The 14,534-nt window shown below is 38.6% G+C and overlaps 1 protein-coding gene across 9 annotated transcripts in view; it reads left to right on the forward strand.

The window, feature by feature from the left end:
• Positions 1 to 14,534, forward strand: part of LOC120566011 (complement factor H-like) — a 159,031-nt gene that overhangs the window by 131,485 nt on the left and 13,012 nt on the right. For all 9 annotated transcript variants that reach the window (XM_039812203.1, XM_039812202.1, XM_039812205.1 and 6 more), the window contains 2 exons: positions 13,733 to 13,888; positions 14,329 to 14,517. In XM_039812203.1, the coding sequence (XP_039668137.1) occupies positions 13,733 to 13,888; positions 14,329 to 14,517 (345 nt within the window). The remainder of the gene's footprint in view (positions 1 to 13,732; positions 13,889 to 14,328; positions 14,518 to 14,534) is intronic.

Here is a 14,534-nt window from a genome sequence, read left to right on the forward strand (position 1 = left end):
ACCCATAATGATTTTATCACGTTCACTTGTACTGCAGGTCATAGACCTACCGGCTCATTGCCCATGCGTCAGCAGTGTATTGATGGTGTGATGGACCTGCCCACTTGCCAGTAAAGGTTTTTAGTTAACTGGATGTGATGAACATGATCTGGCTGGACAAACATGTAAACGATTAACAAGAAGTACAGTTATTAACTTATCTTCTGTACCTACTGCAACAGTTTTAATAAAACATACATGTTTTCATGTTTTCCTCTTCATCTGTATTGTTTTATTAAAGCATTTGGTTAAGTAGATCAGACACTACTTTGTATGTATTAGTCACACCTGCAATGCTTTTAAGTACATTTGCATTTTAAGGATTTATTTTTCATACTCTTAATAAAACATTTGAATAAATAATGGAGGAGGTATGCAGTATAGCAGGTACTAAATAAACAGTATTCTCCCCGATGCTGGACACACGACTGTAACAGGGTTGAAAAGTAACTAAGTACATTTACTGTTTGAAGGTACTTGTACTTTATTTAAGTATTTCCATTTGATGCTACTTTACAGTTCTACTACTACTACTACTACCATATTTCAGAGGGAAACATTGCTGTAATATCAACAGCTCCATGCCTTATTTCCATAACAGCTAGTTACTCTTCAGATGATAATTTTGATAATGATATAACCTCATACAACACAACACATTGTTAAAGATTAAACCCAACCTTTTTTTGTGAAAAAAAATTAATTATTATCTGCTAAATATATATATGTATATATCAAGTCAAAGCTAGTTGGTGAGATATCCCTGACTAGCCTAAGCTAAAGCAAAATGTACTCACAAATTTCCCCTCGGCTGTTAATCCTAATTGAAAAATAGCCCTTTGGAAGAAACATTTTAAGTATGTTATTCCACGTCAATAAATAAATTTGGCAGCTAATGAACGTAATCATGATGCAGACAAAAACAGGTAAAGTCCATTATCTTAGCAAAGTAGTAGGAACAGTAGACTAACATCTCAACTTCTGACTCTATAAAATTCATGTGACGTGATATGAGTAAACAACTTATAAATCAGATATTTAAATTGTAGATTATTATTATTTTAATACACTTTAAATAAAACAGAAATACATCTGATCCCTAAAACTATGGACCGTAAATTATCTAAATAATAATTTTCCTTTAAAATAGGACAAGAGAGGTGAAAGAACACATTTGTTTTGTAGATACTGTGTCTTCCTCTGAAGATTGTTTAGAGGAAGAGTGCAGTATCTGCATTTCTTTTAGGTAATATGAGGTTCCTAACCTATCTAAAAAAGGTATAAAAAATTCTTATGTTTCACAGTTTGCTGGCCAGTAATGCGCTGTATGTTGAGTATTGTAACAAAGCAAACTGATTATTACTATTTTTATTATTATTATTACTGATATTCATTTGTTAACTCTAAATATATTTTTTATCCAAGATAAGTAATAATTATACATGGAGTATAGGGTTGGGTATCGTTTGGTTTTTTTTCGATTCCGGTGCTAAATCGATACTTTTAAAACGGTGCCGGTGCCTAAACGGTGCCTGAACTGGTACTTTTCAATAAAGTTAAAAAAAAAGAAGAAGAAAAAATTAAGGGTAGTTAACAACAGTCAGTGACTTGTTTATTGCTAAGGCCATGGTCAAAATTAAAGATTTAATAATAATGTAATAACTATAACAATAACAATAACTTATTTCACCAGTAAATTGCTGTTGAACCCCAGATGGGAAAAGGTTTTTTTACAATTACTGTGAATGCACCACGAGGCTACCTGTTTTATGTGAGTGCACCGTCTGTGTTGTTTAATTCCGACAACGGCAGCTGCAAGTGAACGCACCGTCTGTGTTGTTTAATTCCGACAACGGCAGCTGCAAGTGAACGCACCGTCTGTGTTGTTTAATTCCGACCATATAAACATACTGTACTGTCTATGAATTGCGACAACGGCAGCTGCTGCTGCTGCGCTGCAGAGCAGACTGTTACATCCCGCTGTTGAAGTCCTCCACAGTGAAATACAGTCACACTTTACCCCGTTTAACGTTAGCTGTCAGCATTTTACCGGTGTTTAATCCAGCTGCTAGCTAAAGGTAGGCTAACGTTACATGCTGTCAGGTGTAGTGTAAAGTCAAGCACCGAAATGAGGCACCGAAACTTTCGTTCTTATTCTGTCTCGTTACCGTTTACGTCGGCACCGGTTCCCTATTGGCACCAAGTTTCGGTACCCAACCCTAATGGAGTATGACTTGCAGTAATTTCCCATTATTAAAGTTCTGTTTATCTGTTATCTCTTGCAGAACCCTGTATTGTGGATAGAGAGCTCATGAACACATATAATATTGCCTTCAAATATCGTCATGACGATAAGCTTTATTTATCCCATAATGATGTTATCGAGTTCACTTGTACTGAATAGGGTGACCAAACGTCCTCTTTTGCCCGGACATGTCCACTTTTTACCTACTGTCCGGGGCGTCCGGGGGGCTTTTATAAATTCATTAAAATGTCCGGTTTTCACTGTTTTTCATGGGACCATTAAGCGTGTACTTAAATTGACTGGCACTTTGCTCAACACAATACTACGGTAGGCTACTTTGTTGTGTGACGTAATTCCCGAGAGGCTGCCTTGTGAGCGGCTCTGTGACGCGCACATACACAGGGACCAGGGCAGACAGCGGAGCAGCATTACACACAAAATGCCGAAGCGTTTCCTGCTAAAGATTTCCCACCGTGGTCAGAAAACACAGGGGAGAACCTTTGTTTCTCTCACTATGACTCTAAAGTCGGTAGGACTCGCTCGCTGTCACTCTCACTTCTCCCCCGCTCTATATCACACACACACACACACACACACACACACACACACACACACACACACACACACACACACACACACACACACACACGCCGTCTCGACGCACACACTAGCGCACAAGTATAAACATCAGTTACATCACTTACAACCATAAAACAAGACTAGTGCAGCTTCACAGTTGAACTGCAAAAAAAATGTCCCACATACCGTCCCGGTCGGGACCGGACAAGTGGGAGGCGGAGTGCACCATGTGCAAAGCTGGCACATATGTTTCAGTGTCTTTATTATTTATCTTATTACATTGAAAAGGTATTAAGAGATATTTTGTTGAAGCTGGATTTTCTAACACAGAAGAGGTCATATTTAGAACATTATTTCATATTATTTATTTATTTTAAGAGAGAGCTATTATTTTGTTACATGTTGTTACAGATTTGATTTTATTACAGAAGTTATTTTTGCACAATTGAGGCATAATAAAGCATGTTCATTAACCTCTGAGAATCACCACTGTCTGGATTTGTCTCGAGGCCAGGCAGATTGTCCTCTTTTTTGGAAATCAAAATATGGTCACCCTAGTACTGAAGGAAGACCTACCGGCACATTGTCCATGCGTCAGCAATGTATTGATGATGTGGTGAACCTGCCCACTTGCCAGTAAAGGTTTTTAGTTAACTGGATGTGATGAACATGATCTGGCCGGACAAACATGTAAACAATTAACAAGAAGTACAGTTATTAACTGATCTTCTGTACCTACTGCAACAGTTTTAATAAAACATACATGTTCTCATGTTTTGTTCTTCATATATATTGTTTTATTAAAGCCTTTGGTTAATGTTTGTATGTATTAGTCTGGCCTGCAATGCTGTTAAGCACAACATTTGAATTTAGAGGATTTATTTTTCATACTCTTGATAAAACTTTATATGTATTGTTTTATTAAAGCATTTGGTTAAGTAGATCAGACACTACTTTGTATGTATTAGTCAGGCCTGCAATACTGTTAAAAGGATATTTCACCGTTGCAAAGATAAATATATTTTTAAATTGGGTCACTTATGTAGTAGAAATGTGAAAAGATTTTAAAAATTGGTGGCTTCTAGTCCGAGAAAAGCCAGAAAATGTGTTTTTGGCTCTTGTGGATGAAAGACACCAAATCCCAGAATACACTTGCTTCGCTGCTTAGAGTCTATTCCCAAGCCACGCATACCGTTTACAGACAGACAGACAGTAGCTAAGTTTCCATCCACTTGTCAATCGAATTATCTGAAGTTCGGTAAAAAAACTCATGCGAATAAAGCTGGTGAAAGTGTGTTTCCATCAAACAGCTCTAAAGCGAATTAAAACCTGTGCGTAATGACGTCACATGCTGTTTTGCGATTAAATTGGTATATCGAATTGATTTGAGACATTTTAAGGTGTTTACATTCATTTTCGCACTGAATCGCACAACATTCAAGCAAACATTTGCGAACAAAGTTTTGCTAGACAAAAGTTGTTAATATTAGAAGCCAAGGAAGCTACGATGGGCCTTTGGCCGAGGATCTGATCAACTCTCTTTTTTGAGACATGTATCGCTGTTTGAGCGCCTTCCATTTACTCCACAGGACGTCCCACGGCTTGTCGTAACCTTTGTTGGCCATTTCCTTTGCGAGTTCCTGATAAATTATGGCATTTCTTAGATTGTTATCTAAGATAGCTGTTAAAGTCTCTTGTCTCCTCGTTCGTCCACTTACATCCGTCTTTGTTGACACCTGTCATGTGTGGAAACAGAGCGGAAATACTTCTTCGTTTTGTGGCGGGTTGCAACCAGAAAATGACCTAAAACTTAACCGCAATTCATTAATTTATTCGGCAAATAACATAGTAGACCGAACGTATTTCCTTTGAGTCGATATTCATGAAATTCTATCGAATTTTACTGTTTCCATAAGGCATTTTTCATTCGATATCACTTAATTTGGATAAAAACGTGTGGATGGAAACATAGCTTGTGAGACAGTCAACTCAAGTGTGTTTTATTTTATTTTCAACCATATACACGAAACGTTTCACCGTGGCTCAAGTGGTTATAAAAACGACATTATATAAAAACAACATTATATAAAAACAACATTATATAAAAACGACATACAAAACAGGCTATGTTTAGCGCACACACATTATATGCTCCGTAAAGTTCAACTAACACATAGCTACTTCTATTAGCTCTTGGTGGGCTGTAAACACAGAGTATAAACACAGCCGTAAATTTGCGCTGAATGTAGAATGGTCGGCATTTAACAGTCACAAACTCCACCAGCAGTTAGCAGTTAGTTGGATACAAGCACCAGTCCGTGTTAACACAGCCTCCCTCCACTAGTCTTACCTGGCAACAGAGCAGCAGGCCTGGTAGCTGGATAGTCCGGTACACTGTTGTTCATCTATGTTTCCACAACAACAACACAGCAGTCTCTGAACTCGCGTTGTGAGTTTTGTTGAAGTTGGATGTATTCCAGTTTGTTGTCTAATGAGCGGACACTTGCTAGCAGGATTGATGGAACAGGTGGCCGGCTAACGTTCTCCGCTGATGATGTCCCTTTACCGGCCAGAGGCATCAAGCGACACCGCTGGTCTCCATAGCAGGCGGGCGAAGCTCGCGTAGTGTGTCGAGTATTCCGTCTGTAATAAAGCGTCCTGCATATTCTCCGATCTGTACCAATGTATCCCGGTGGTACACGTGTGCGGTAGTAGGTAGGTACTGTTTAGCGAAGACTCAAGATGGCTGACGCTCGTTTTGCTTCGGCAAGCCTCTGTGAAAGACGACAGTCCAACCCCCTATGGGTGGGTTGAAAACATGCAGAAGTAGCTCGTACTACTGGCTGTAGTCCATTGCCTCTGGTCAAAACATCTTCCGATGACCCAAAAATCGTCATTTTACGTCATCGGAAGATTTTTTCAAGGCCCTTTTTTTTTTCTCTCGTCTCAGGGGGACATGAAGGAGGGAAGCATTTAGTCATTCAAAAATACTACAGTGTTTCTGCTGATACAAAGCTTAATGCTAAATCGGTGAAGTATCCCTTTAAGTACATTTGGATTTTAAGGATTTATTTTTCATACTCATAATAAAACATTTGAATAAATAATGGAGGAGGTATTCAGTATAGCAGGTATTTACTGTTTGAAGGTACTTGTACTTTACTTAAGTATTTCCATTTGATGCTATTTTACAGTTTTACTACTACTACTACTACTACTGCTACTACTACCACATTTCAGAGGGAAACATTGCTGTAATATCAACAGGTCCATACCTTATTTCCATAACAGCTAGTTACTCTTCAGATGGAAATTTTACATAGAAAATGATATAACCTCATACAATACAGTGGCACCGTATAAAAAAAGCAGTCTAGCTGAGGACTCCTTGTCTCATTTTGGAGAACTTTCTCTTCTAAACTTCTTAGATGGTTACCTTCCAAACACTGTTTAAAGGGTATAGAGGTCAAATTATCTATACTAATTCTTTAGTTTTTTCTTCATTATACAACCCCTCAGATTTATCTTGTGGGACTGTAGAGGGGCCCCACCCCTAGGTTTGGAAACACTGAAGTAAACTACCACCATAAAGTAGATAAAAATAGCTCCACCGAATATGATTCCAGATGCAGGATTTAATTGTAATGGACATGTTGCATTGGTAAGGATATGTGTACGTTTTCCCCCACTAGTATGTATGCAGTGTGCTTTTAAAGTCATTCCTCCCATTAACAAAATGTGTCCATTATATCCTGCACGATAAATACTGATATCATGAGGAAACATAATAGTGCATTCAAATTGAGCCATGACCAAAAGCCCATATTAAGCCCATAGTAATGAACCTGAGATCAGGTGTACCAGAGGAAGAGCCACTGAGCCACCCATTGATTGTGGGGGTGTTCTGATGGTGGGATGACCCTGTCCTCTTGCCAGTAAAAGCTTCAGTTGACTGGAAGTGACATGAGCTGTCTGGACAAACATGTGAATGATTAACCAGAGGGAAAAGATATTGTATTGTAGTGCTGTTATCTGTAACAATTATAATAAAGAAGAAATGTATTTTGGCCCTAAAGCACTCAGTGCTTTATAAATCAACAGTAGTATTTTAAAATAACTTATTTCACAAACGGGAAGCCAGTTAAAATATCTGAGAACTGGAGTGATGTGATCTCTCCTGGTCTTTAGAGGACTTCTAAGAGAGACATTTAAAAACAAAACTACAGTAGTCAAGCCTGTTAAAGATGGCATGGACAAGTTCATTTATTTTAGTTTATTTGTCAGGGACAATGTACAAAATACATTAATCTTACGAAAAGATGTTTTGTACCAGAGTTAGCTAATGCTAGTTTCCATCTGCAGTCCCTGTCAGTCTAACTGAGACATAAGTCCTTTAATGCCTGATATAGTCTTACTGTAAGGTGATACTAGGCTGATTTTGTATCTCATCTTAATGTGGATGTTAAACTGTAGGTCTGAGTCCATGACTACACCAAGATGTACAGCGTTGTTTGGTGTCTTTAAAGGGGTGATAGAATGATTATATAGGGTATTTCACAGTGTTCCTTAAGGTCTCCTAATAGGGTATTTAACATCCGTTGGGCGGAAAATGTCCCGGTTGATATTTTATGGGTCCTTATGCATGTGTTTCGGGCGCAGCCGTGGCTGCAGCGCGCCTAAAACAGCGGAGACAAAATGCAAAGTTTCCACAATTTTATTACAACTAGTGTTGTTGTAACTTTATCCTTGGAACCTCCACCAAAGAATCACAACTCACCCTGTAGCTAGTCAGCGTGGCCAGTATTCCATTGTACAGTCTGGAACACTGCATTTACGACATGGTTCATTTCCAATATCCTTGAAAAACTTCAAAACTGTCTTTCTTCTTTCTAAAGTACACAGTGCAGCTCGTGTGTGAGATCCTGACAGAGCTCCAGCTCAGCGGGTCTGTGAAGGGGGAGAGGCCAACAGGGAAGGCATCAAACCCGGCCAGCAGCCGCCTGCTGTCACGGCAGATTGTGGAGCTCTTGAAGACCGACACTGTCTTACCAAATTTGCAATTAGCCATAAGTTTTCATAACACAGCCCATATTTGAGCTCTACATAGTTGATTTCTCGCATAAAAAAGTCGCAGAAGTGAATTTAGTGATGTAATATCAGAGATCTGCGTGACCTAGATTCAGAAGACTAAGCTGACCTCAGGTCAGTGGTGTAGCCTATGCAAATGTTAGGGCGTGACTAGGGTTGGGTATCGTTTGGTTTTTTTTTTATTCCGGTGCTAAATCGATACTTTTAAAACGGTGCCGGTGCCTAAACGGTGCCTGAACCGGTACTTTTCAATAAAGTAAAAAAAAAAAAAGAAGAAGAAAAAAAATAAGGGTAGTTAACAACAGTCAGTGACTTGTTTATTGCTAAGGCCATGGTCAAAATTAAAGATTTAATAATAATGTAATAACTATAACAATAACAATAACTTATTTCACCAGTAAAATGCTGTTGAACCCCAGATGGGAAAAGGGTTTTTTACAATTACTGTGAATGCACCACGAGGCTACCTGTTTTATGTGAATGCACCGTCTGTGTTGTTTAATTCCGACAACGGCAGCTGCAAGTGAACGCACCGTCTGTATTGTTTAATTCCGACAACGGCAGCTGCAAGTGAACGCACCGTCTGTGTTGTTTAATTCCGACCATATAAACATACTGTACTGTCTATGAATTGCGACAACGGCAGCTGCTGCTGCGCTGCAGAGCAGACTGTTACATCCCGCTGTTGAAGTCCTCCACAGTGAAATACAGTCACACTTTACACTGTTTAACGTTAGCTGTCAGCATTTTACCGGTGTTTAATCCAGCTGCTAGCTAAAGGTAGGCTAACGTTACATGCTGTCAGGTGTAGTATAAAGTCAAGCACCGAAATGAGGCACCGAAACTTTCGTTCTTATTCGGTCTCGTTACTACCGTTTACGTCGGCACCGGTTCCCTATTGGCACCGAGTTTCGGTACCCAACCCTAGGCGTGACAAAGACTAGGAGTTGAGGAGTTGAGGTCAACTTATCCTCCTGAGAACCTAGGAAAATAAGTTTTTCCTAATCATATTTTTAGTGATTCCATACCTGTTTAAGGTTAAAAAAAAAACATCCTACAATTAAAATTTTTTGATTTTTATTTATTTACAGCATGTCCACTGTAGTGGACAACAGGATCATTTGGTAAATGTGGAGTCATTATTTACATGAAGATAGTCCTGATGTCCACTATAATTGACATTCATAAAATGGCAAATTTTTCAAAAGATACATAACGTAGTTGCTATCAGAACTCAATATATGATTCCTAACACCTTTATGAACAAGAAAATATATGATTACCATAGTAACATAACCATAGACAAACAATATTTGACTCATCTCTTATCTTTCCATAAAATGTGCTTGTTCCTATGCCGTCCATTTTGGATTGAAAGACAGAGGCGGTTCCCGGCCTCCCAGCCAATCAAATAACACATCACTGAAAAGCCCAGGATGTCCTCTGTACAGTACAGCAGGAATTAAGAGACTTGTACAAAAGATTCCAAGGAGAGGAATGAAACTCAAATGTCCACTACAGTGGACATAGGTCAATGGGCTGGGTCTTGGTTGAGATTCACCCGTTTTCAGCAGCAGTTTCAAATTGTGAGATTTGCAGAGGAAAGAGGTGTCAATGGGATTTTGAGGTTCTATGCATGTCCTATTTACCCCCCAAACTGTTGTTTTTCAACTATGAGAAGGTAAAATCGTTTTTGCATTCTATCACCCCTTTAATGATAGCGTGTTGGTCTTTAACAAAGCCTTGTAGAACAAACTTATTATTTTCCATTTTATAAGCAAGCATGCCCTGTAAGTAAATCCATGTCTGAAAGCTGACATTAATTAATTACTAAGGGACCGTTCGGTATTTATAGAATGGGCCACCGGAGGAAAATAGGGGAGGGTCATGTCTTTTTATTCTTTGTTGAGGGAAGGGTCACCCAACATTTTTCAGTCCAGACGGGGGTTCACCCAACCTCCTTCGCTACCAGATGGGTCTGACCCATGAGTTTGCTGGGGCAGGGGGAGCTGCCCTCTGGTGGCTGAAACAGATAATTGCATTGTTTAATAATTACGTATGGCATGACCAGATATGTTATAAATATCTTAAATAACACAAAACCACTAAATGGTAGTAGGTAATACATCTGATTTCATATACTGCTTTAGTAAAAGAAATATTTCCTGGCTGATGATGGGAGCAGCAGGATGTAAAAAACGAAAATGAATGTTGCTAGTCTGGACATCTTACCGTGCCAAGGTTGCAATAAAGGTTTCCTAAATGCCACATTTGATGTCAGCTTACTAATTGATTGCAGGTTTTGTGTAGATTTGGACTTACGTTTATTCCGTTTAAACGGCGAAGTGGAGGAAGCCTAGTGACGAGTCCATAGCAACCAGTTTGTGTGTTGAATGTTACCCAGAGTGCCTTGCTGAATGGTCTCAATGTTTTATTGTTTTATTTCATGTGAATACTAGTTTACTAGAGGAGTAACTTAGTATTTGAAGTAATGCAGTAATGCAGGAAGTGTGCATTTAGTTTCCATGCTTATTGTGTTTCCACAACAATGTTAGTGAGTAAATCTACTGAAATGACCACCACACAATAACAGAGGAGTGTTATGCGTCAGATGAGAATGCAGAGGTTAAATCGTGTATGTCATGGCTGTAAAAAATTTACGGGAATCTGTATATATTTGCCAAGCTCAAACCAGTACAGAAGGTATTGATAAATTGTTGGGGGAGGGTCATACCTTTATTCAAATTGTTTTGGAGGGTCATAGAAAAATCTATTTTGACTAAAGGTCCCAAAACTTCTCTGGTGGCCCCTTAAATAAATAACGAACAGTCCCTAAGTTAAACCAATATTGCAAAATACAGTTTGGACTTATTTACATTTCTAATCTCATTCCTTTTTGGGGGGAAATTGTGTAAACATGTGTGTGTGTGTGTGTGTGTGTGTGTGTGTGTGTGTGTGTGTGTGTGTGTGTGTGTGTGTGTGTGTGTGTGTGTGTGTGTGTGTGTGTGTGTGTGTTTGTGTTTGTGTTTGTGTGTGTGGGCGGGCGTGCTGCGTGTGTTCATGCTTGCATGTGTGAGTGTGTGTGTGTGTGTGTGTGTGTGTATGTGTGTGTGTGTGTGTGTGTGTGTATGTGTGTGTGTGTGTGTGTGTGTGTGTGTGTGTGTTTGTGAAACTGTTTCACTGCAAACGTCATTTCTACTGCACATCTACTTACCTCAGCCTCAAAGAGTGGAGTTCCTAAATACAGCGATTCCTGGATCTTCACAATGAGACTCTTTCACCTTCTTTGGCTTTTGATCCTGTTACTGAACAGTGATTCATCTTTACAACAGAATGGTAAGCATGTCAGATTTCAGGTCCATTTTCTCTGTTGTTTTACTGCAGTTAACAACACGCATGCATACATTTTTGTCAGTTGATGCTAAAAAAGAAAATCTCTGTTACCACTTTCTATGAATGCCATGTCTATAATGCATAATAAGCACATTCATAAGAAATACTTCTTTTATAAGGCCTTGTAAAAATCTTTAAAAATGTTTTTTTTATTTAAATTTAAAAACGTATAACAAGGTTTAAAAAGTATTGTAAGTCGTGGACATTATGTAATATAAGTTAATGCTTTACACCTCCATGCCAAAGTGACAACAGTGTTTGAAAGAAGAGTCTGAGTCCTGGGTTACAGAACACATCATAATGACTACCATAACTTTAGCCAGTTATAGGGAACTCTTCTGATGTATTATAACTGATTATAAATACTTAGTTTTCTAAAATGGAATAATGTCTTATAAACCAAAAATACACTATAGCATGACTGTGAGCTTTAAGCAAAGTGACATCACTGTATAAGGTTATTGCTATTGTATAATACAACACATTTATGAGGACTTATTTTTTATATGTTTATGGGGTTTACAGTGTTGAACTTAAATGATGATTAAAACATGATATGGTGTCAATTTACACATTACCATTATAAGTCACATGAAGCTAACGCTCACAGGAGACAATGTACAATACTCTATCAGCAACACCATCATTGAATACAAACACAGAAATAAAAAAATAAAAAAGAATATATATACCTAGAACTAATAATGATATTGAAATAATGATGAGGACTTATGAGGAGTATTTGCTGGCTGCAAGTTAGGACAAAAATTGATTCCAAATGATTATCAAAGCCATGTCTGGGATTAAGAGCTGTACAGGTAACATACAACTACAACAAATACAGTTTTAAGGATAATTACAGTGTGGATTTGTGTTTTAATAGCAGAGACAAGAAGGGCATACAGAGAACGCAGGCCTCTGCCAAGGCCATGCTCTGTCTAAGTGAAAAATACTTTGTGTATCCGGCATGTGATTCGTATTTGCTCCGAAATTCGCTGTGTGCCTCGGCCACACAGCTGAGCTATTCACACCCTGTGACGTAACAACAAAAACAAGTTGCTCGCGTGCACAGAAATCATGGCAGACGTTCATCTTCCTTGACAGCAGAAACTGGCATATTAGGAAAGTTTTGTCTCTAAAGTTTATAACAATTGAATTTATGGCGGAAAATGGATACAACAGTTGCGCTTTCTGTCTTCAGTGAAATCATACAACCGTTAGTTTGTTAGTTAGTACCTATTTTTTGTAGACAGTATGGTTACCTAGCAGCCGAGGCTTGACGACATCAAGTGGTAAACAGTTGTCTAATTTTCCATAAGAACTGCTAGGTGAGTGGTTAGAACACTGAGCTCTGGTCTGGGAGTCTGGAGTTTGATTCCCTTGTGATGTGATCTTGTTTTTTTTTCATTTTGGATAAGATAATTTGCATGCACTTGCGCAAGTCAGGGCCCGCGAACGCAATTTGTTTTTTGCAGGGTGGTAGGGGAAGACTCATGAATATGCCTGCTCTGGTTGGGTTGGTTAGGTTTAGGCAAGAGGAGTGGGATTGGTTATGGTTAGGGTAAGAATGTCAGGAAGAGCCAATCAGTGATGAGTTCCCTAATGAATATTCGTGAATCTTCCCCTACCACCCTGTAAAAAAAAATATATTGTTTCCCACGCAAGTTTAGCGTCTGCGAAATATTGGACACTGTGACGATAATATTCCAAAAAGGTGTAATACATGAGTAGTATGGATAACTGTGTGTAAATATATGCCAAGGTACTGTAAATGCACAGGGGTGCAAATAGCATACAGTGATATTTGTACCAGACGGGGTATTAATAGAACACATTGCTGTGTGCACCATTCATTTTCTAATTGCACCAGGGTACGAATAGCACTTCTAATTGCACCAGGGTACGAATAGCATACACTGCTAATTTTACCAGGGGTGCAAATAGCCTCACCCAAAATGTAATGTGTTCTTCTTTACCCCGTGAAAACTCAGAAACTCATGAAACTCATGAAACTCAGAGGAAGGGCTACACCCTTCCTCTGAGTTTCATGAAAATAGAGCCAGTAGTTTTTCCTTTTACCTGTTGACAAATAGACAAACAAACTGAACTGAAAACAGAACCTTCTTGGCGGAGGTAAATGACTAAAACAAAATAATTGTGAAATTTAGACTGCATTAGTGTTTTTGATTAAAGATGTCAGCATACTTTGAGCTAAATGTTAATGCCAGCATGCTGACATACTCACAATGACAATGCTAACAGGCTGCTGTTTTACAGGTATATGTAAAATATATGTTAAGTATCTTAGTTTAGCCTGTTAGCATGCTAACATTTGCTATTTATCCATTGATGCTATCTAAATATAACTTCTCTCCTTGTTTTTTATAGATGCATGTCCAAAGCCTGAAGTTCCAAATGGATTTGCAGTTGGCCCATACAACAACACAATATACTACAGCTGCAATGAAGGTTTTAAGCTTTTCAGCAACAACGGCTGGTGGGCTGAGGCCAAATGTAATGACAGTCGACTTCAACTATGCATCGGTAATTTATCTTTATTACGCTACGGGTCAAGTTCTAACGAGCATGAAGTAAACCAAAAAATAAACCTTAAGCTGTGCATAATTTTAAGGTAGAAAATGAATTAAGGGTTTTGAATCAATAAAGATTTCCTAGGAATATAAACAATGAGTATTACCTGAAAGAGAGGTCAAACCCACCCCCTCCTACCCACACACTGGCAGTGAACGCATCTAGCCCTATACCTCATAGGAAGCAAAATCTGATATGATCGCAGCCACGGCATATTTTAGTTTTTATAGGCTAAGTGAACAACATACGTTTTAGTTTTAAGTTGTTAAAACTTGATTTATTCATAAAGGGACTTCCTTAATTTTTTGTTATTGTTTATTTATTGCTGATATCACATTTGTTAGCAGCAATATACAGACAGACCTAATTGTTTGTAATTATATCCACTCTAGAGAACACAAAGTGTGGAGAAACTCCTGTGATTCCAAATGGGAAAGTGGTACCTCCACAAAGGCAAGACCTAAGGCAAATCCAAGCTAGGATTACTTGTAACACAGGATACAGAACTCAGGTTGACAACTTACCTTGTCGCGAGGGAGAATGGACGTCAAATGGAATATTACTCGAAGATATTTGTAAACGTGAGCCATTTTCTTCT

The sequence above is a fragment of the Perca fluviatilis genome, chromosome 9 (assembly GCF_010015445.1).
Source record: "Perca fluviatilis chromosome 9, GENO_Pfluv_1.0, whole genome shotgun sequence".
In the NCBI taxonomy this organism is placed as follows: domain Eukaryota; kingdom Metazoa; phylum Chordata; class Actinopteri; order Perciformes; family Percidae; genus Perca; species Perca fluviatilis.